At 41.1% G+C, this 22,963-nt stretch overlaps 4 protein-coding genes and 1 long non-coding RNA gene across 5 annotated transcripts; 3 read left to right on the forward strand and 2 right to left on the reverse strand.

Moving 5' to 3' along the window:
- Nucleotides 1-5: 5 nt before the first annotated feature.
- On the reverse strand, nt 6-4,807 carry LOC135344855 (alanine aminotransferase 1-like). Its single transcript, XM_064542143.1, has 9 exons — nt 4,046-4,807; nt 3,119-3,323; nt 2,444-2,682; nt 2,072-2,201; nt 1,477-1,690; nt 1,027-1,135; nt 575-796; nt 327-445; nt 6-275 (listed from the first exon to the last, which is right to left on the reverse strand). The coding sequence occupies exons 1-9, from the start codon at nt 4,412-4,414 to the stop codon at nt 176-178; spliced, it is 1,707 nt and encodes a 568-aa protein (XP_064398213.1). The 5' UTR covers nt 4,415-4,807; the 3' UTR covers nt 6-175.
- On the reverse strand, nt 4,802-17,269 carry LOC135344851 (probable ATP-dependent RNA helicase DDX27). Its single transcript, XM_064542140.1, has 18 exons — nt 17,142-17,269; nt 16,938-17,087; nt 16,820-16,882; nt 16,419-16,640; nt 16,250-16,354; nt 16,007-16,112; nt 15,600-15,773; nt 15,371-15,521; nt 15,097-15,196; nt 13,732-13,873; nt 13,340-13,476; nt 13,149-13,247; nt 12,448-12,625; nt 5,850-6,106; nt 5,342-5,468; nt 5,145-5,229; nt 5,034-5,087; nt 4,802-4,970 (listed from the first exon to the last, which is right to left on the reverse strand). The coding sequence occupies exons 1-18, from the start codon at nt 17,211-17,213 to the stop codon at nt 4,955-4,957; spliced, it is 2,238 nt and encodes a 745-aa protein (XP_064398210.1). The 5' UTR covers nt 17,214-17,269; the 3' UTR covers nt 4,802-4,954.
- On the forward strand, nt 6,435-7,735 carry LOC135344890 (uncharacterized). The gene is made up of 2 exons (XR_010397567.1): nt 6,435-6,708; nt 7,106-7,735. It is a non-coding gene; the product is annotated as an uncharacterized LOC135344890 (long non-coding RNA).
- A 54-nt stretch (nt 17,270-17,323) lies between the features above and the next one.
- Nucleotides 17,324-20,319, forward strand: LOC135344849 (CAP-Gly domain-containing linker protein 1-like). Its single transcript, XM_064542138.1, has 4 exons — nt 17,324-17,486; nt 17,558-17,779; nt 17,841-17,938; nt 18,025-20,319. The coding sequence occupies exons 1-4, from the start codon at nt 17,365-17,367 to the stop codon at nt 20,202-20,204; spliced, it is 2,622 nt and encodes an 873-aa protein (XP_064398208.1). The 5' UTR covers nt 17,324-17,364; the 3' UTR covers nt 20,205-20,319.
- A 162-nt stretch (nt 20,320-20,481) lies between these two features.
- Nucleotides 20,482-22,938, forward strand: LOC135345444 (uncharacterized). Its single transcript, XM_064542866.1, has 6 exons — nt 20,482-20,713; nt 20,778-20,928; nt 21,104-21,289; nt 21,720-21,949; nt 22,009-22,159; nt 22,588-22,938. The coding sequence occupies exons 1-6, from the start codon at nt 20,541-20,543 to the stop codon at nt 22,804-22,806; spliced, it is 1,110 nt and encodes a 369-aa protein (XP_064398936.1). The 5' UTR covers nt 20,482-20,540; the 3' UTR covers nt 22,807-22,938.
- The last annotated feature ends 25 nt before the right edge of the window (nt 22,939-22,963 follow it).

The raw sequence follows: 22,963 nt of genomic DNA on the forward strand, positions 1-22,963 counted from the left end.
TATAATGGTTGCATTGGAATAAATATGCTGTGTAAATGCACAAAAATAATGTTAAAAATAATGCATCGCATCCTATAATAATAACGTACTTTATTATAAATAAACACAGAGAGTAGGTGAGCGTTGCTATAGTTACGTACCTGACATGAAATTGACAAAACTGTGCATGGCTAAACTATACGTTTTTGCCGTATTTCCTCAAAAAGTTGAAGTGGAAATCTTCGAAGGCGTCCAACATCAGCTTTAGATCTTCCTCTGATGGCAAAATAGTGGTCCTATGAGGGAAGGGTCGATTACAAACATGTGTGTGTGTGTGGTCTCAGTACCTGAAGTGCCAGGTGCCCTCTTTTTGCCCGAAGCCACTCCCTGGCACTATACACACTCCCTTCTGCCGCAGGAACTCCAGACAGTAGTAGGTGTCCAGTGACATGTCCGGGTCCTCAGCCTGGAAGGGGAGGGGCGTAAAGGTAGGTAAGGCTTACAATGTGTAGAAAACTAAAATTAATGCCCACCATCTATCCAGTTTGCCCGCCCACACACACCCACCCTACAGCCCTCCCACATACACACTCACTCTACAGTCCGCCCACGCCTCCTCCGGTATCACCACTTTAGGAAAGGCGTACATAGCTCCCAACACCTCGTTACATGAGACCCCGGGTATCTGGTTGAGCCTCTTGTGGACCAGCACCGCCTTCCTCTCCAAGCTGCCTGTGATCTCAGTGAACTCTTGCTCGTATAGTTTGTACGAAGGGTCACCAGGTTGTGGTCGTCTCACTAGGGCATCCGTTGCTATCTATGTGGGGGGTGGAGAGGGGGGGGGGTAAATACTGCAAACCTACCAGAATGTGCATGTAATATAATTATGCTATCGTAGAACGTTGACTGAATACAGTAGCTATGGCTTTTATAAACCATGCACACAACAATTCAATGTCTAAAATTATCATTATTATTATTATTATTAGAGGCAATTTTCTATGAATTTAGCCTGCCTATAATTATGCCGGGCAAGGCTAAACTGACCTGCCCTGGAGTGTTTGGACAGAGGCCAATGCTAGAATGTTTGTAGATCTGCTTCATGACCTCCTTGTCCATGTTCATCATGTGCATGTATCCACCACGAATACCACACCTACACAGGTCAGGGTGCAGCGGAGAGTTGTGTAAATAAATATAAGAGGCTATAGTTACGTTCACATGACATAGACAGACAGTTGGCATAGCTACATAGATACACCAACAGTAAACAAAAAAGAAAGTTGATACTGCCACATGAAGCTTGAGTGGAGATCAAGTTAGAGGAAATTATGGTAAAATTTGGATTTGAGCACACATCATCTGAACGGGCTCTTTCTAAGCTTTCAGAAAATCAGAAAATCATTGAATTTGGACCATCAGAACTCTATTAAATATTTTGTGTGTGTGCGTGTGTGTGTGTGTGGTGTGGATGTGTGGTGTGTGTGTGTGACTTACTCTCCGAGAAATCCTTTTGAGGTTGAGTTGAAGGAGACCAGCTGTAGGTCGTGATACGAGGCGGGCATGTCCATGAGTACCTTACGGAACGAGTAGAACTCCACCCCTTTCTCGTGAATGTTCTCCTGGTACACTTGATCAGTGAACAGCACCAGACCTTGTTCATGGCAGAACTTTATGATATCCTCGATATTGTCTCGAGACAGATACGACCCTGAATATGGGGAAGGGGGAGGGGCAATAATTATAAGCTGCATGGGATAAACTTGAGAGATACAAAAAACAGGCACAGATGTATAGCGGGTAATTTTCTGGGGTCTAATTTTTTTGTGAATTAGCCATTTTATTTATTTCGCGTGTGCGTTAACAAAAGGTTATACAGCTGGTGCTTTGATCTTTGATCTTAATTAGATAACAATCGTTAATTAATGAACTACACCGTCAGAAGTCGAGGGAATGAAAGGAAGTTCTTCCTCTGCCGTGTATAGTACATACAACACCATCAATGGCCAACTAACACAAAGGGCAGGATCTACTCCATAGAACTAGGGGTAAGTTCCTCAATAGAGCTAGGTCTTAGGGGTAACTTCCTCACCGGTGGGGTTGCCAGGGTTGATGACGACCATGACTCGTGGTTCACTGACACTCCTGGCTGCCTTGATACTCGGTCGCAGATTGTCAATGTCGATGCCCCACCCCTTTTCCTCGTTCAGAAAGTAGAAGATCTGTGGATGCGTGTGTGTGTGTGTGTGTGTGTGTGTGTGTGTGTGTGTGTGTGTGTGTGGGTGTGAGCTATACTAAGTACTAACACTAATAACACATTGACTAACCACCGCCTGGAACGCTCTTTTGGGGCCTATAAAAATTCTCTACTTGATTGGAAACTCAGAAATACATGATCTATTCTGCTTTAAATTAAGAAGTGCCCCCCACCCACCCACCCACACCACCCACCACACACACTCACAGGTTCAGCGTCCAGCTCAGCGAGGGCGGCTGTGTACAGTGGATACTGTGGCTGTGGTATCATAACGCCGGTCCGAGTCTGGTTGCCCTGGGTGATGTATAACATCTGCTTGATCCCGTCGCTAGCTCCGTTGACCAGAAACACATTCTCAGAAGTGCACGGATGTCCATCTTGTTCTGAGATGAACTCAGCGACATGCTCACGAATGACAGTGATACCTCTCGAGTCAGAGTAGGAACCTATGGAGTGGTAGGAGACTAAAGTATCAGTTAGTATCAGTTAGTTGAGAGTGGTAGGAGACTAAAGTATCAGTTAGTATCAGTTAGTTGAGAGTGGTAGGAGACTAAAGTATCAGTTAGTATCAGTTAGTTGAGAGTGGTAGGAGACTAAAGTATCAGTTAGTTGAGAGTGGGGAGAGTGGTAGGAGACTAAAGTATCAGTTAGTTGAGTGGTAGGAGACTAGAAGGGCAGTAGTTGAGCATGATTGTGTAAAGTACAATGCTAATAGTTTTTACAATCATCACAGAAATAGACATTGTTAGCTGGACCTACAATACACATACACACCATAACTATGGTAGGTATGCAAAACAAATTCTCAAACCCTTCAAGTATACACGAAATCTATTGGCATGTACATAACCCCCCATACACAGTCATGCAGTTCTCACGTACCTATGCTGTAACCTTTGCAGTGAGACAGTATATCCTTGGCCCTCTCCACAACGTCACTCGGGTATATCCCGCTCTCTAGCAGGTCCGTAGGGTTCGTACAGGCGGCCAGCAGCTGACGTATGAACGTGATGGGCTTCTGACCCATCGCATGGCAATCTCCAATATTGCAGAAGAGAACTCGGTCAAATGGATACGACTTATCGCCCTGGGAGGGGAGGAGAGGGGGGGGGGGTCACTCAGTGTCATGTATAATAACGTATAGTGTCGTATGAGCTGCCTAATTAAATATATCGTATTTTAAATATTCGTACAGCTCAGGTTACATTGTACGAATTGCAGTAGAATAATTTCATTTTCGTAGGATACTCTACAAAACAAAAATGTCCACCGTACGAAAATAACCCGCTATACAGACACAGTGCATGCATGTGGTAAGTAATTAATAAAAGATTCCCTCTAAAGGTCACCTCAAGAAAGACCAATCTGATTGTCTCCATAACATACAATACTGTGAAGCACATATTTTCCATGTGACAATTGAAGCAAAGAAGCAATGGAGTAGTTACAACCCGCCCCCTCCCTTTAATATTCATTCTTTTATTATAATGGTATTTACGAGCTCTGTTGCTCGGTAACAACATGCAGTGCTAGTTAATTTCCAAAACAATCAGCACATAATCAGGCAATGGTAGAGCTAATGGATGCAAACAAATTAAGATATTGGCACTCTCTTTAAAGAAAATGGTGCAAATTGGTTGCCATAGAACTTTTGTTGTTTTCCTTTAACTTCAGGAAAAAATTATTTTTTTTAGAACAACCAGATTTTCTTTGGATCTATCACACAATCCTACGTAAATCCCTCGGTAACAAATGACTGACAGCACTATAAATACAGAATTAAATACAGAATTGAAAAATACCACTTACATTTTTGATAGCGGCCTCAATTTCCCCAGCCTTGGTTGGCACCACTCCTCTCACTGCGTACTCCATCTTCCTCAGATGCTCATTCACTGTATCCACTGTGAGTCGAAACTTCTTCTTATTTGCATTATATAAAGTTGTCTTGTTTTCCATGAGCTTCACAGGGCTGCTGTGATATGAAGAGATCTGATAATTCGGTCTCATAGACATAGCCAATGGAAAATGTTCTGTCAGAGGGTAGGTGGAAGGTCCTGACATTTTGCAGCTTTGACAAGTAGTGTAGTTGGTAATAGCAGCTCTGCTGCTTGTAACTCTAGCTCTGGAGGTGTTTTTGAAGGCACCACAGAAAAAACGAAGTACTGGAAAGCTCATTTTACAGCGTGGGAGGGGCTCGGATGCAGCATGCAGAACAGGATATCAGATCTACCACAACAACGTGTTTGTGGGTCGCTTCTGCCACTGAGAAGTAGATTTATGGATATTGCTGTTAGTGTAGGTCTTATTGTAGGCCAGTTGAAGCTTCTTGGTGTAGTAGAATCAATGTAGACTTCAATCCCTTCTATTTGGATGTATTTTCTAGCTGTCTAGTATTGTACTGGTATTTTCAGCTCAGTTTTCAAGTAGTCACAGTAGTAAATCTTGTAGTAGTCATTGACCATTCACCCCTCCTCAGAGTACAGTAGAGAAGGTAGTAGCTGTACAGATAGGCAGCTAAATAGACCCTCCAACACTAGCTAGCTGTCTAATTATAATATTGGGTAAGGATCGACTGAGATAAACAATGCATACATGTATGACATCACTAGGACGCTTTGCATTCCATGCACAAAAGAATGCAACAAAAAAATGCACACAAATTCTGAGCTAGAGTCAAGTGATTGCATTCTTATAATTCAGCAATACAGTGTCTTTTCATCTCCTCTTGTACCTGCATTGTAAACATAACAATAATCACTAATGACAAGAACAAAAACATACAACTTTGCCTTACCTTTTCTTGGACTTAAAATTTGACCCTTTCGCTGCTTTCAAGTCCACAGTAGATCTGCAGTGAGAAATAAGCATCTTGTATAGTACATGTATGGTAAAACAGAAAACTTACTTTCTGAGTCCTTTGACAGACTTGTGGCTGGTGTCAGTGAGCTCCTTGTCAAAAGTGCGCACTACTGAACTCGGTTTAACTTTCACTGATTAGAGAGAGAGAGACAAGAAAACATTATTTAACAAACAAAATTAGTCCCTACAATAATTATTATAGAAGATAGTTATTAGAAAGACAGTTCAACAAGGAGAGTTCACCTTTCCTAGGTTTCTTAATGCTGACTGGTTCAGTAGCCGTGTCTCTCTTTCTCTTCTTACCCTTCTTGGCCTGCCTAGCTGCATACTCCTGAGACAGCCTCACCTTCATGGCCTCCACCTCCTCAGGCTATCAACAAAAGAGGGGGAGGTACATACATGTCAATTATCAGGTAAATAATTATCGATTTAGCTACACTGTACACATATCAATTACACTGTACATACATATACACTGTTACTGGGTACTTTTTGAGGGTCTCGCAGATTAGCCATTTTTGTAGCCCTCAAAAAGTAATATACAAGTGCCAAAAGCCATCATTGCTTAGGACTACATGTTGTTTGCATAGCAACATTGTATGGTGGTTTTGTGGTAATGCAGTTAGCTGATTTAGTATTTTGCAAGGTCTATGCAAACAGCTGTACATACACTGTACACATATCAATTACACTGCATACATATCGATGTAGCTATATACACTGTACACAAGTATGACAAGTTAATTCTCACTGTCTCAGGTTTCTTTTTCTTCTTTTCCTTCTTTGCAGCTTTCTTTCCCTCGCTGGTGGCAGGCTTCTGATTGGATGCTTGAATCCACGTCCTGGCCGGGCGACTGAATATCTCCTGTTCGTGTTCTATCATATTCCGTGCCTTGTTGACCTGCATCTCTGACACCCTCAGTTCTTTCTCTTCTTCCTCCTGTTTCAGAATGCTCTTCATTTCACCTTCCAGACCACGAATCTTGTCTCTGAACTTGACAACCACCTCTGCAAAAATTACAGTATTATTATTATTATAGGCAATGTAATTAATGTGCGTACACATGCATGCATACAATAATTATAATAGCTCATGTTTGATCAGCAATAACTTAAGTCTGTTCCTCTAATGGGCAGTGATTTTCTGAAACTTAGAGTGAGCTCTTTCAAATGGCATGTACAGCAGTTGTAGCTATTATAAAATTCTATGGCTTAATCGACCACCAACCGTGCCCAACTACATGCATGTATACCCCAGCCGTACTCAACTACAAAACTGTTCCAAAAAATGCAAACCACAGAATAATAGAGCACGGTCTGTGGTCTACAGTTGTAGATCCTAGTCTGTTAGCATTGTACAAAAAAAACTACAAACACAAATATGTGTGGGTCCGTGTCGTGCAAGAGGGAGTTTCCCAGGGGATTACCCCGTGTTTACCTCTCTACTTACATGTAACTAGCTACAGATAAGTACTTTTAGAGTAGCTTGAACAAACTATATTAGATATCTTTCAACAGTCCCAAATGGGTTCTCTCTATCCATGGCAATCGGCTGGTTTGTCTTCAGAGTGTACCGCCACATCAGGCCTTTCTTCAGTGGGCGTGTATTGGTAAGACATGCGTTATGAACCATTATTGCTGACTTTGTTTTTAGTAACACTATAATTATATAGATCTAATGCTGTACCGCAACCTGTCCAGCTAGAGTTAAGACAGCCACGCAACAATACTTGCATGACCACTATAATAATATATCTATGTGTCACTGTGTGTGGGTTATAAATGTGGCAAATTTTGTACATACATATAAATTTTGATGCATTATAATTATATACAAAATACATTTAGATCCCACTTGTGTGTGTTTAGCAGGGAATTATGAGCCATAATCTCATAGTTTCCCAGGGAACCTTATCGTTATAAATCTCCACAATACAAAGTAATTATTCTGCACACAACTAAATTACTCTTGTTGCGAGTTTATATGTACAATTATAATAATTATAGGATACCCCCGAAACTCACGAATCTTTTGAATAGCCGACTAGGAGACAAGCATGTGACTGCGGTACCTGGCATTGGTCCTGCAACGGCACAAAGGATGGGAACCACAAGAGCTTACCAGTTACTTGGGATCTATCTTCTAGATCCATGTCTACCGAATTTTCAAGCAACATTGCGGTCTAAATTCGGAGTCTATGCCAATAACGCAGGAGTTGCCTATAATGCCTTGCAAGACATGGTTGCAAAATACATGCCAATGCAAACAACCTTTTACTGTTTTGACATAGCTTTTGTGAATATCCCACTTGGAGCAAAGCCTGTGATTGCTGTACCTGGCATTGGTCCTCAAAGGGCACCGATGTTTGCTGCGAGGGGAATCACACAAGCTTACCAGTTACTCGGGCTCTATCTTCGAGATCCATCGAATTTTCAAGCAACATTGTGGGATGAATTCAAAGTCGATCGCCATTGGTCAAGAGTTGCCCGAGATGCCTTGTACGACGTTTCAAGATACATTGTCTGACATTGTATAACAGTGACTTTTAACTTATGTCGTAGTAACTGTAGTAACAGTATAATTAATAGACATTCATATATGCGTGTGATTAGTGCTTGTGTATTTTAATTGCTGAGTATTTTTTTTACTTTAACCTCTCAAACACGCAATGCACACGCTATTAAACACGCTTTATACCCAGAAGTATGAAAAACAGAGCTTGAGATGTTGAAAAAACTGATATCAAAAGCAGCATGCATGAAGGATTAAGTTAATTGCTCTATACAACAGATTGACTAACATTCCTGCATGATTATTGTACAGTCTGACTTAGAGAACTCAGCAAGAGAAAGGGGGAGGGGCACCCATGAATACATGCTAATAATCATCAGACATGCCATAACTAGAGCACTAAAGTGCAAACCCTCGGCTGGTGACATGATTATAAAGAAACCAGAAGACTGATATAATGCAGTGCATATAGTGATGTTGTTATCATCATCATGCATGACTTGCACAGCAACTCAGGAGCAATAAAACTAAACCAGACTGGAGGCATGCTGAAACATTTGAGAACAGGTAGTAGTACTATAAATATATGCACTGTGGATTAGGATCACAGCAAAGAAGCATGGAGTCTCAGAGAAGTATGGCTCCAGGTCCTGCATGGATCCCAGTCAGCTAAAGCAAGCTTTCTGCTTTAGTGACCCTGTTCCAATATTGTTCCTGGTATATACAGCTTTCTACTTTAGTGACCCTGTTCCATTGTTTCTGGACCTGGTACAGGATCACTTCAGTTATAAGTAACGCATGTGCAAGTTCTGTTCAAGCTACATTTTGCTCGCTTTTATTAGACAACGAAGCTTTAACACCGAAAGCTGCCACTATTAGAAGTACTGACTTGTTGTGTGGAGGCTACCCATGCTGTAAACGCAGTGCTAGAGCATCCAGGTAAGCAGACCCAGTCACAAGCTTCTTAGCTTTTGCTCGTTTTTATTTGACAACGAAGGTTTAACATGAAATTCTGCCACTATTAAAATTAATAACTTGTTGTATGAAGGCTATCCATGCTGTAAACGCAGTGCCATGGCATGCAGGTGAGTAGACTCACATTACAAACAAACAAACAAACAGACAGACCAACGGACTACTATACCCATGGCCACCCACGCGCGCCTCGGGTAATTACGTGAAAAATGAATACAGCCTGTATAAACAATTGTCATAAACGTGTATGGATGCTGAGATACAGATAATGTAACAGTCCGGTTTTCACAATGCATATTATTGCACATAACACACGCGTGGTTGAGTTGTGGGGTACGCTGTTTATTAAGAAGAATGCGTTGTGACAAACTGACTTATGAATATACCTCAACATTGATGGGAGAATTCGGAATCTATTCCAGTAACGCAAAACTTGCCTATACTGCCTTCGAACTGTTTTCACTCACTGTATACATGCATAGCCTCGATTCCAGGAGTTGAGGTTACTGTATACACTAATGTCTATGTTTTAGAGTTTTAGCTATACATGTCATAGTATGTAATGCATACGTATAATTATGTGGATATCTAAACCGGTACAACAGTCACACAACATTGTACATAGCTAGCATATATAGCCAGAGGAGGTAAGACAGGTGAGGTGCAGCTCTATAGCAAGCTAAGTAGTTTTTGATTGAGCAATGATTATCCGCCCACATCGTATGTTTTTGTATGAGTTTTCAGGAATTTACATTTCCTGACATTGACAGTGATTTCTCACTCTTGAAAATAATGCTTTGTTCTCGAGTTATGTCTACTTTTGTACTTGGAATGCCATGCATTGCAGCCTTTTCAGAAGAGTGCGTAGCAAAACTTGTCCATGGGGTGTTGCTATTCTAGTTAGCTCTGCACTAGAACGCTAGCTATTGGTAGCTGCAAGAGTGAGAAGAGAGCTGCAAGGCTCTGCTGATGGCAGCCATTAATTTCACTTGAACTTTTGGCATCAATCGTTTTTAACAACAATCATGGTCGATCATTACCCACTCTTTTTGAGTTTCTCTGTTCTGAATGCAGAAAAATTTATAAAAATGTTCATCATGATAATTATAATGTGTGTATAAAAGCTATTGCTAATAGCTAGTAGCTTTGACACCTCCACCGAGGCATCAGCACCCGCATTTTATGATTTCTAGTTAATTTCTCTCACCAGTTCCAGTGCCTGCATATGCACAGAGACCTAATTTGGTATTTTCCTCCACCCACGCCACGCTTTATTGTCAAAATCAGCCCCCAAAATGACCTTTGACACGATCTGGGAAATGTTAAAGGCATCAAAATGACCACATTTGCCACACATGCAGTAAGATTGCAATTACCACATTCAGTAAGGGAGTACACATTTTTACAATTTACTCAAATTCACAAATAATGTCTGTTACGCTATCATTATGTATATATAGCTATAGCTATTGTATATAATAGTAGCTATTGTGCTATTTAATTCCATGTGGGGGATTTTCCCAAGGATTACCCCTGTTTACCACAGTTCTAGCTACAGATAAAGATAAAGAGTACTAGTACTACTACAGTATAGCTAGCTTAAGAACAAAGACTATAATTATATTGAGGCTCATCTCTCCCAAATGGCTTTTTACCAAGCAAATCTATGGCGGTAAGAATTAAAACTGACATGGCATATGATTATAAGCCAATAATTATCTGTCACTGAATTACATAGATGTATACAACCTGTCCAGCTAGAGTTTTAAGACAGCCACGCAATCAATTGCACTATAATATATTTATGTGTCACTGACACATTTTGTACATCTACGTGTGCAGAAGATATACAATATACATGGTGACATAGTTGGCACCCAATATAGACTTTCTTGTTTTAAAGCTGCTGAATAATACAAAGTGCACACAACAGATTACTCTTATTGCGAGTTTATTTTATGAATAATATGTAAGTCATGGCTTTTGTGAATAGCCCACTTACAGAACAGCCTGTGACTGCTGTACCTGGCATTGGTGTTGTAGCAGCAGGAAAGATGGCATGGACGGGAATCACAAAAGCTTCCCAGTTACTTGGGATCTATCTTCAAAATCCATTGAACTTTCAAGCAAGATTGTTGGCAGAATTCAGAGTTAATTCCAATCACGCGGGAATTGCCAATAATGCTTTGCGTGAGATGGCTTTTATGAATAGCCAACTAGAAGAAAATCCTGTGACTGCTGTACCTGGCATTGGTTGTCAAGCAGCACAAAATATGATATGGATGGGAATCACAAAAGCTTCCCAGTTACTTGGGATCTATCTTCAAAATCCATTGAACTTTCAAGCAAGATTGTGGGCAGAATTCAGAGTTAATTCCCATCACGCGGGAATTGCCTATAATGCCTTGCGTGAGATGGTTTCAAAATACATGTCGATGCAAACACACTTTTATTGTTTTGACACGGCTTTTGTGAATAGCCCACTTGGAGAAAGGTCTGTGACTGCATTACCTGACAGCCCACTTGGAGAAAGGTCTGTGACTGCATTACCTGACAGCCCACTTGGAGAAAGGTCTGTGACTGCATTACCTGACAGCCCACTTGGAGAAAGGTCTGTGACTGCATTACCTGACAGCCCACTTGGAGAAAGGTCTGTGACTGCATTACCTGACAGCCCACTTGGAGAAAGGCCTGTGACTGCATTACCTGACAATAGTTATCGAGCGGCACAAAAGTTTACTGAGATTGTACTTGCAGTCTATCTTCAAGATCCATTGAACTTTCAAGCAAAATTTTGGGAGAAACTTGCAGGAAGTACCAGTAGGGACCCATATGAAATATTATGTGAATTCAATAACTGAGAAATTGAAACAGTGACTTTTAACTGATGTCAATGTTACTGTAGTAACTGTATACACACATAAACTTGATTCCACGGCTGCAGTTGAGGTTACTGTAACACTAATGTCTAATGTGCAGTTTTGGTATGTACAATATAGAATCAGTATTAATCATGTATATGTATAATAATTATGTGAATTATAAATTTTTTGTTAGATTTTGTGAGATAGGAAGACATTGTTTCTATTATTTTATGTGTCTATACTGCATGTTGCACAGCTCATAAGTAACTATTACAGCGCTTGCTAGCTATCAGTACGCTAACTAGATGGCAAAAAATTTACCACAAAGATCGTGTGGTCACTGCCGATTTTAGTCGTCAAATATTAGACAAAGAAAGACTCTAACAAGAACTAAACAGTGACCTACCAGCAGTTTATGATATTGCTGAGGGCGGCTCAAGAGTTCTTGCTCCTATCTATCTACAAGCTGAAGAAAAATGCTAGACTCCACTAGCTGGTCGGCTATTATTCTCCACGAGCTAACTCAATGACTGTTTAAGAAATTGTTTCGAGCCGCCCTGCCCCTTTCCTCGTTTAAATAGATAATTGCCTCACTGGCAAAGAGCATGCAATATCTAGCATATAAAATGACGACTAGTGTATACAGTCAAGACAAGCTTGATTTACTACTAGATAATTACTGCGTGGGCGAACACGTACTGCATCGTATAACCTTAAAACACACAACATTGTACATTAGCTAGTATAATATATACGCTGTGTTCAGAACACCATGCAATGGCCATATACATCCCTATAGTAATTACATGCACATATTCTATATAGTTGAAAACTTGTAAGCAATGTAATAAAATCTTGCATTTCCCATATGCACACACAAGGAACATTCATGTATGCATGTACAGCTTTAATCTGCCCAAATCTGTTCGATACTCTTAGCTGTATCTATATACTCAGTCATTGGTACTCAGGGCACTATAGTACACACCAACACTCACCAGGTGGTAAGATTCTGCTCTTGACTGCCTTCTTTGCTTGTCGGACGACCTCCTTCAATACCTTACGTCCCTTCTCTCCCACTAGGGTGATCGAGCGCCCACTTCTTCTCGCTCTTGCTGTCCTCCCCACTCGATGTATGTACTGCTTGCAACTGGCAGGCATGCTGTAGTTGATCACCTGAGGGCATAATAAATACACTATATATTTGTTACATGTACAGGTTCAGAGTACACACTATACCAGGAGTTACTTCACCACAACATCAAAAAGATTACATCTACCGTACGGGTAGAAAATTTCGAGGGTGTAAATTTTCGTGCAATTCAATATTCTGTCTTATTTGGAAAATTTCGCGGGTAGTAAATTTCGTGGAGTTAGGGTGTGTCACTATCTCGCATGCGTAAACAAAGCCTTTCGCGGGTTTTAATTTTCGTGTTCTGCAGCCACCCACGAAAAACGCGAAATTAAAAACACCTCGAAATTTTCTACCTGTACGGTATATAATTATAAGCACAAGAATATTTTATCAAACTTTGCAAGCGTTAATCACTTTGCAACAATAAAACCGCAAAACCTAAGTACTGGTAAATTACACACGATCCTTGCCAGAACGCAGTAGTTAGTTTGCAAAAAGATTGGCTGATTTACGAAGGTTTTTCACCAGCAAAATATTCTGGTAATACGAAAAGAAGTAACTTACTGTTTTCACTTTCTCTATGTCGAGGCCACGAGAGGCGAGGTCAGTGACTAGCAGGAAGTCCACAGAACCATCTTTAAACAACCTCAGGGCATCTATACGCTGTACAAAAATACACACAAATAAAAGATTAAAAATAGGTCAACATGAAGGTTGAAATTTGATAACTGGTACTACATGTACTAAATATTAACCTGTAACATGGAGAGGTTGCCATGGAGCTCTGCTGCGTTGAGACCCAACAGGCCAAAGATGATTCTCATTCTATGGGCCAGCACCTTTGTCGGGAAGAACACCAAACAGTGGTCCTTGAAGGTTCTACAGCAGAGGGCTAGAGGAGAGAGGGAGGGGGGGGGGGTGATAGTCTAGCAGGGACAATAATTATCTGTAAAGTTTTTGAAAAATGTTATCTAGGGTTGTACTTGTAAACGTACTTTCCAGTTAATCACAGAGCGTTCCTAGAGCTACAGAACACATGTTTTAGAATTAAAATTGAACCTTCCAAAGTGAACCTTCTAAAGAAAGTACTTTAAGAATCGTATATATAATAACGTAGCATAACCTCAAGTCCCTCCCACTCACGCACCAGCTACAATGGCTTCTCTGTCTCCTTCTTTCTTGCCCTTTATTCTCACAAACTCTTGTGTCAGTTTGTCCGCTACATCCGTGTTGCTGTCCACAAAGAGTCTCACTGGACGATTGAGGGACAGACGAACCAGCTCCTCCACCTGAGGGGGACAGTATTGTGTGACCAGAATCACCACAACAATGTTACAAGTATTGTACTGTATTTGTCATTGTTGCAATTAAAGCTTAGTGTTACTGTATAAGTTTTGAATAAGAGAAAGGCCTTTCAAACTAGTGTTCAAGCTGGCGCTGTGCTAATGCCTCTCGCCATGTTTTTGCTTTCGCTCAAAAGTATTAGAGTGTTATCTATAATGAATTTTATATTAAAGTTAGCTTATCTATATAAAGTCACTGAGAAGAAAAGACTTATTTACATGCATCTATTGTAAGTTATTATTTTTTGTATTATGTGGCTTACCAGGACATCAAGAAAGAAGAAAATTGATTCTTCCAGGATCTGTAGTTCAGTGTATATAATATCTAAGAAGAAAAGACCTGTGTACATGCATATTGTTATCTATATTGTTATATGGTAGTGTTTTGTGGCTTACCAGGCCCTCAAGACAAAGATGATTCTGCCAGGAGGATCTGGATCTGGATCTTGGATATTATTTTCTCACACATGGGGAATGAGCGCGCATGCGCATTACATCCACAGGAATAATTAAAGGGTGTGTCCAAAGAGATCAATTTTACAAATGGCTACTGTACTGCTAGCTAGCTGTTTTAACAGATATTTTCTGAGTATTGTAGCTAACAAAAAGCTAGCGCTTTAGTGCAAGGCTAACTCATATGTTGAATAGAAAGTTTGTGCGGACAGATGATGCTATGAAAGATTCTGAAGAGACTGCAACAGCCTTCAATGTGAGTCAAACTAGCCATAACTCGAGAAAGAAGCTTTAGTTTGCTAATCCACGAATCAAAATCCAAGAGAACGTGGCTAGAAGCCTATAGAAGCTGTTAGTTTTCGTCGCATTGTAACCGTTGAGCAGTTATAGCTGGAATACACACACACACACACAGACAGACACACACACAGTCAGCTTTACCGTATCCCTCGTGCGGCTACGCCTCGAGGCATAATTATGTGTTACAGAGCCAACTCTAAATGAAGGGGACCTGGCCAAACAGTTAAATAGAGCGGCCATAGCTTCAGTTCTGCTCACATCATCTTAACTGTAGCAAAATTTCCACAAACAAACACTATTTGCATTGATACCAGACTACTAAACAGTAGAGGAGAGATTATTGATGATTATTGAAACCCCCTGAGGACCGATATGCTAACCATCTAGGCTACAAGCTCTTCCTTATAGAGGCCTACCTCATCAGTCATGGTGGCTGAGAATAGCATCGTCTGTCTGCTCTTGGGGCACTGCTGTATGATGTCATTCATCTGTTCCTCAAAATGCTCGTCCAACATTCTGCATAGAAACACATAATTATTTATTCAACAGGATTAGTACAACCAGTACATAAGGATTGACATTTGCTATTGTATAAATTTTCCCTCGTACGGCAGTGGGGCAAGAAAGAGAAAGAGTGGGGATAGTGGGGAAGACAGTGGGGGGAGGGATATAAAATGGGGGGCACAGTACCTATCAGCTTCATCCAGTACCAGTATCTCGATAGTGCTCAGAGAGAACGAGGGGGCATTGTGCAGGTGATCCACCAGCCGTCCCGGTGTCGCTATGACAACATCCGGATTCTTACGCAACATTGCTATCTGACTTTTGCTCTCAAGCCCACCTAAAATAGAAGAGTAGTTACAAGTCTCAAAAAAATTGGAAAGTGCCTATAGGAAATAGATAGACCTCCGTTACTTACCAGACACTAAGCAGAAATCAACGTTCATGTGTTTAGAGAGGGCCTTGCCCACTGAGTGTATCTGCATGGCTAGCTCCCTCGTGGGCGTGAGAATAAGCACTCGGATCACTCGAGTGTGTGAGGGCCGAAACAACAGTCTCTCCAGAATAGGCAGCATGAAGGCAGCAGTCTTTCCTGTACAGGGTGTTCCAAAAAAACGGGGAAATATAGATTATATTGGCCTCAGAAAAACTGCACAGTACAGTACAGTGTACAAAGGAAAAAGAGTCAGTTTCAACAATCTCACAAAAGCATCTTACAAAAGCCATAACTAAAATCATGATCCAGCCTCTTAAATTTTAAAATTATAAGTTTTGAAAAGGCTGGACCTTGATTTTTGGATCATGATTTTAGTTAACTCCTCTCACCAGTTCCAGTGGCTGCACATGCACAGATATCCTTGCCCATGAGTGCCACGGGAACAGCGTTGGCTTGGATGGGGGTGGGTGTGGTGTAGCCTATGGTGGTCACTGCCTGCACAGCGGAGGGGACATTAACACCAGCTTACACAGTGATAATAGGGCAATCAAAACTAGAGAGACCAATTTTAATGGGGGGGGGGGGGCACAATTTCAAAAAGGATATGCTCTTGTAGTTGAGCTAAACTGTACCTTAAGCAGTGGGCGGGAGAGGTTCATATCTGTGAAACCTATGTCCACATCTTGAGGTTGGTACTCTTCAAAAAATGACGATTTTTTCTGCTTTGCTTTCTTTACCTGTATAAGATTGCATGTGCACGATAGATAGTTACTCTGTGTACAGTAAAGAAGCATTATATACCTTCAACGTATCTTCTGCGAGGCCTTCATAGTCACTCTCGTCCCCACCACCCTCACACAAGTCACCGCCCACACCATCCTCGTCAGCATCACTAGCTCCACCAGTGTCACGAGCCTCACGCATGTCACAAGGCTCACCAGACTCACTGACTTCATCTTCGCTTACAGAAGACCCTTCATCAGCAGATTCATCTGTAGCTCCGTCTTCAACATCTTTCTCAGTCTAGTACGAGAAAGTAAGTGTGTGCTTAATCAACGTATGGACAGAACTTTCAGGACGATTTTTCTTTATAAATATAACAGAAGGTAAAAAATTCTCCATCCAAAGCCGGGATCGAGGTAGGACAGGATTATGCATGTTATGGGATAGTGCTGCAAAGAAGTAATGAATTATATGCTCACCTTTAGTTTACGCATTTCTTTTGCTCGAGCAATTTTGGCATCAAGTGAAGTGAGCACGGGTCTCTAGGATAAACCAAAGCAAAAGCATTTAATATAATAATGTTAATATCACTTCTACCTGTTGCTTTTTAGCCATGGCTAAGATGTCTTCGTCTATAGTCCAATCAACGTCAACATGCCAGTCAGCACCTGTTGGCTCTGAGAACTCAAACCCATCACTGAATAGCGTCGTCTTCCCTTTGGACCCCTTGACAGCTGGCCGGGCACTCTATTAATGGGGGGACCTAGCTCGTTAGGTAAGCATTACAGCCATCGTTATTACCTCTTCCTCTGAGTCAGACTCTTCTTCCTTGGGCACCTCTTGGTCATCTTCTATGGTTGTAATAAAGCTCATCTTGAATCTTCTTTTTGGCTAATTTACTCCACGTGGGTGACTTGAAAGGATTCTGTTGTAGCATTTTTGGTGGGTAAAGATCGTCAGTAGAACAAACTGTTTATCATTGTCCAATCCTGTTACAGTGAAAATTTGAATTTTAGTAGAAAAAATGGCATCTAAACGAGAAGCAGAAAGGCTTGAAGACGAGAACCGCACCCTGTGTCAACGACTTTCTCATGTTGAGTTTGACTTGAAACGGAAAGATGATGCTCTGAAAGCAAGCAACCTCCGGTAAGAAATGCTATTAGTCAACAATAAATTTGAATTTAATGCAAATTTCTACACCATACCACACTCTCTAGGAAGTCGGAACTATTAACTGACATTCGAGATTACCAGTTGAAGGTTAAGGAACTAAAGGTCCAGTTTGAACGAGCACAGGAAGCAGAGTTAGAGGCAAAGGGATCCGCCCACGACAGCCGGCAGGATCGGGAAAGCCTAGAGACCCAGCTCAGGGACCAGTCGACTTCATCCAAGTCAGCCATTGCTAGTCTACAGTTGGAAATAAAGACACTCAAGTCTAAGTAAGGGACTCACTCTTCAGTCCAGTGTGTACACTTCACTTTGTTAATTTTCTTATTATAGACTTGCAAAATCGGAGGAAAAATGGTTCGCATTGGACGAGAAACTTCATATGAAAGATGAAACTATCCATGCCCTCAAAAATGAATCAACTAAACGAGGTACGTTGTGATACAACAATATAATAATTGTTCTTCAATCCAACCAGTGGCCTTAATTATTACATGTACATGTATCTTCTGTACAGGTACCCACGAGTCCTCTCGGGTAGCCAACCTCAACCAGACCTTAATGAAGTCAAAGCAAACGTGCACTCAACTCTCAGAAGAAAACGATCATCTCAAATTGCGGGAGAGGGAACTCATCCAAAAATTGGGGGAAATTGAGAAAGAACTGATGGAAAAATCGAAAGAATTGGCAGCGGTACCATCCCTCTCACGGACGTACCCCGCCACCCCCCTCAGACGAGGCTCACACCCTACCCCCAGTACACCTGCCGGACCCCTACCAGGGGGCACCCTTGTAGATTCATTGCAAGCAGACAATGCCAAGCTTAAACGGGATCTCGAATGTATACACACAAACTTTCAATTGACCTCTCAGAAATCTCAACAGCTCAAAAAAGAAAAGAGTGAAATGGAACAATCCATGCAAGAATTGCAGACCCTCTTTGATAAGGTGGCCGGAGAGAAAGACGATTTTCAGCTGAAATTCGAAAAAGCCAAAATTGCTATGGTCAATAAATGTGGAACCCAATCAGAAGACAGAGAAAAGATTCAAACCATGTCAAACACAATAGCTGTGCTCGAAGAGGACTTGGACAAATTTCAGAAGCAGAGTATCGAACTTCAAGAGAAGCTACAGCACGAGCTCAGTCGTTCCCTAGAGTTCCAAGATGTGATTGAGAAACTTGACAAACAAACTGAAGCTCTCAAAGTGGACAAATCATCACTCCAACTCAAACTTGACGACACCCTTGCCACACTGGAGAGAATTGAGAACGATTACACTAGCCTGCATAGCTCAACTCAATCCACCTCTGATGCCAGGACTAGAATGGGTGAACTGAAAAAGATGTATACCGGTCAACTAGATGTCTTGAAACGTGAGAAAAACGAAATTGAGCAAAAACTCGAAGCCGCTGCCAAGTGTGTGGATGAAGCCCAAGACCAGATAAGCTCTCTGACCAAAGGTAAAGAACCTCTTGAAATTAAAGTGTCTGCCCTTGAAGCTCGAAACATTGCTCTCATGAGGGAAAACAAAACTCTAACTCGTTCCTCAACCAGCGAAGCTAGCGGCCTATCGTTGAAATATGTTGAACTGTCTGAACAATCGGAGGACAAGGAATCTCGTATCCAGGAATTAGAAGCAGATGTGCTCAAACTAAAAGCCCAAATTCATGATCTCGAGAAGACAAAATCTAAACTATCCCGTGAGGCTAGTCGCAATTGGGACCTTGCCAACAAGTTGCAGAAAGCATTGGAAATGCAAGAAACATCAAATTTTGAACTTGATGAAGTTAGAAAGCAAAAGGCCCACCAGTGTACTGTGCTCGAGGGTGAACTTGACAAGATGAAGATCGAATTGACAACAGTTCAGAGCCAAAAAACAGCTCTAGTGGACGAAAGAACGAAAGTTTTGAACAAAATGGAAGAATTGGAGCAAAGTAATTTCGAGCTCACCACAAAATTGGATGGTATTGAATTTGATACTGAATCAGCTAAAATGTCCTCATCTGAAGCTCAAGAAAAAATATCCGATTTGGAAGACACGTTGAGATCAATGAAAGGCATGCTACTCGAGAAAGAAGCTCAATTGACATCTCTAAAATTCACAAACGAAATACTAGAAGGTGAAAACTCTACCCTCTTATCTCAAGTCACGTCCCTCTCTGAAATGGTGTCCTCCCGAAACGAGAAAATCGAATCACTCCAAACCCAACTATCAAAATATGACCTGGAAATGGGAGAGATTGCCGAAACCATTGCTGAGCTTGAAACTGTCCATGGATCATGTGCTCAAACCAAGCAAATGTTAGACGACAAAATTGATTCTCTTAAAGATCGTCTCCAAGAAGCTTTGGACTTCAACAAAGAAGCTGAAATGAAGATTCTCTCACTAAAGCTTGACATGAAGCAGATTCAAGAATGTAACAATGGTCTGGAGGTTATAAATACTGAGCTGCAAGATAAAGTGCAATCACAGTACACAAAGATTGACGATTTGAATGATTTGCAAGAAGATTCTGAGAAGCGTATCAAAAAGTTGGAGCTAGACGTTGAAATGAAGTCTGACTCATTGAGAGAGCTGCTCGATCGCCCAGTAGCTCAAGGCTTGGAAAATGTCACCTTTACAAAGAGCAAAGTGAAAGGAATCTTGAAGTCTAGCAGCAGTGCACTGCGCCCCCTTCAGAACCTTGTAGACTGATTAGCTGTTAGCTAGCACCTTACTTGTGTGATATCTTACTTATGTGCATCCCCTGTTAATTACCTATAATGTTATACTTGTGTATTACTGTTGATTAAAGCTCTTGGCACCTGAATTTAAATTATTTATGATGTGTATACATGTAGCTAGCCTCCTTCCACTGGTCTTTCATAGAAAAGAAGTGCGGCCTGGTATCGAGGCTAGACATGTAGCCTGTGGGTTGTGTCACTTGTAGCTACAGGCATTATTGTGTTGCGTAGAGAAGGGAAAAGTCCGTACAAATTCGGAAGTAACAAGTATCCCTGACAACACTTTGCATATACTTTTTGCACAACAATGTCTCTTGAAAGTGTCTTCAAAAATTTCTGCTCCTTCGGGGCTGGAAAAGATGGAAAAGCTCAAATGGACAATGCCAAGTTTGCCAAACTATTCAGGGACTTGAAGTTGTTGGACAAGAAGTTCACTGCTACCGATGTAGACATTATCTTCAGCAAAACAGAAGTCAAACCGTAAAATGCTTGCTAGCTGGAGTAAAGACTTGCAATATAATTCATGTATTCTGTCTTTCTACAGGAAAGCTGAAAGGAAAATCAACTTTGAGCAGTTTCGAAAAGCTGTCATGTTGGCTGCTGAAATTAAGTATCCTGGCGATGCAGATTGTGTGAAGAAACTCGAGGGCAAAATTATCAGTGGAGCGGGACCTGGGTCATCCAGTCCCAGTGCTGTAAGTTTGCAGCTAAATTTTGAGGCACAAAAATAGCATACAGTGGAACCTCTGAATATGCTTTTGGAGTATAATTTTACTTTTGCAAAAAAAATTTTGTGTTCTCTCTCTCTCTCTCTCTCTCTCTCTCTCTCTCTCAATACTTAGCACTATTTACATGTTTTTTCCCCTACAGAAAGTGAGTGCTGCTTCTGGTTCTGTAGTGGACAGGCTGACAGATACGTCAAAGTACACGGGGTCACACAAGGAGCGTTTTGACGCAAGTGGGAAAGGCAAGGGTATCGAGGGACGTGCTGATCCTGCGGCTGGTTCTGGTAATGGATATGTGTCTGGCTACAAGGCTGGAGGATCTTACGGGAAATAACTGATAAAGTTGACGTTCCTGTGTAGCGAACAAGCTAGCTATAAGACTCTTATCTTATCTTATCATTATTTTATATACATGACTGTATATACTTATGATAATTATTAAGATTATAGATTACTTTCGTCAAAATGTACACTTGAATAAGATAAGATACTCCAGCATTTCATTCTATACCCAGTAAATCAGATACGAAAATAAACTTCGCTACCGTATATTAAGTACAGAGTTGAAATGCCATTCCTGCAAACATTAATTTTGATAGCAAGTATTGAAAAAGCTCATCCTCATTGCAAAATTAATATACAGCATGGTATGTGTTAAAATTAAGTTGCATGGATATGACTAGCCTCCTTCACAAGGCCTCAACATCAGTGTGGCCTGGAATCGAGAGGCTAATAATTATTATTCATAGTAATAAATTATAGTAAACAAACATTGTGGAGAGAAGGGAAAATCCCGTTCAACAACAACACATTGGAACATGTCTCTTGAAAGTGTCTTCAAAAGCTTCTGCTCCTTCGGGGCTGGAAAAGATGGGAAAGCTCAAATGGACAATGCCAAGTTTGCCAAACTATTCAGGGACTTGAAGTTGTTGGACAAGAAGCTCACGGCTACCGATGTAGACATCATCTTCAGCAAAACAGAAGTCAAACCGTAAGATGCTTGCTAGGTATAGAGAAATAAGTAGTAAAGACTTGCAATGTATTCTACAGCAAAGCCGAAAGAAAAATCAATTTTGAGCAGTTTCGAAAAGCTATCAAGTTGGCTGCTGAGAAGAAGTATCCTGGCGATGCAGATTGTGTGAAGAAACTCGAGGGAAAAATTATCAGTGGAGAAGGGCCTGGATCATCCAGTCCCAGTGCTGTAAGTTTGCAGACATTTCTGCTCAATTTTAATTGTCTACATTTGATTTGTAGATACAATGGAACTTCCATGAACGATGCTTTTGGATCATCAAAATAATGTGTCCATTGTTGTAGAGAGAGGAGGTTTATATATTCACTGTATAGAAAAGTAAATGTTGAGGGGGCGGAGGTATTCATTGAATACTTGAAAAATATAGAACAGCTGAAAGAGTCCCCGAACCACACACAGGAGGGGGGGTGGGGGAGGGGTTTTACAATGTAGTTGATCTTCTTTCAACAGCCAACTTGATCCAATTTCTGATTTTCTGAAAGCTTAGAGCGAGACCTTTTAAATAAATCCAAACTTTCGTTGGGGCCATAATTTTCTGCTCTCTCTCTCTCTCTATGGCTAGCTATTTATACGTTTGTTCTTCTCCTAATGTGCAGAGAGTGAGGACTGCCTCTGGTGGTGTAGTGGACAGGCTGACAGACACCACAAAGTACACGGGGTCACACAAGGAGCGTTTTGACGGAACTGGGAAAGGCAAGGGCCTTGAAGGACGGGACTCGTCTGCTAAGGGACGCGGGATGGTTGCTGGATCTGTGGCTGATCAAGCTGCGTATGTGTCTGGCTACAAGGCAGAAGGATCTTATGGGAAAAAATAATGCATCTATGTATACTCTTATTCTGACAATTGTGCTAATCACTATTAAATTTTTTTTTTATATTTTTGTAAATTTCGTCCAAATTGTAACATCTTATCTTGCCCCAGCATAAATTGTCATGCTGTGTAACAAGCTATCTCATGCTGTACCCCATATT

Source organism: Halichondria panicea, chromosome 12, assembly GCF_963675165.1.
Source record: "Halichondria panicea chromosome 12, odHalPani1.1, whole genome shotgun sequence".
In the NCBI taxonomy this organism is placed as follows: Eukaryota; Metazoa; Porifera; class Demospongiae; order Suberitida; family Halichondriidae; genus Halichondria; species Halichondria panicea.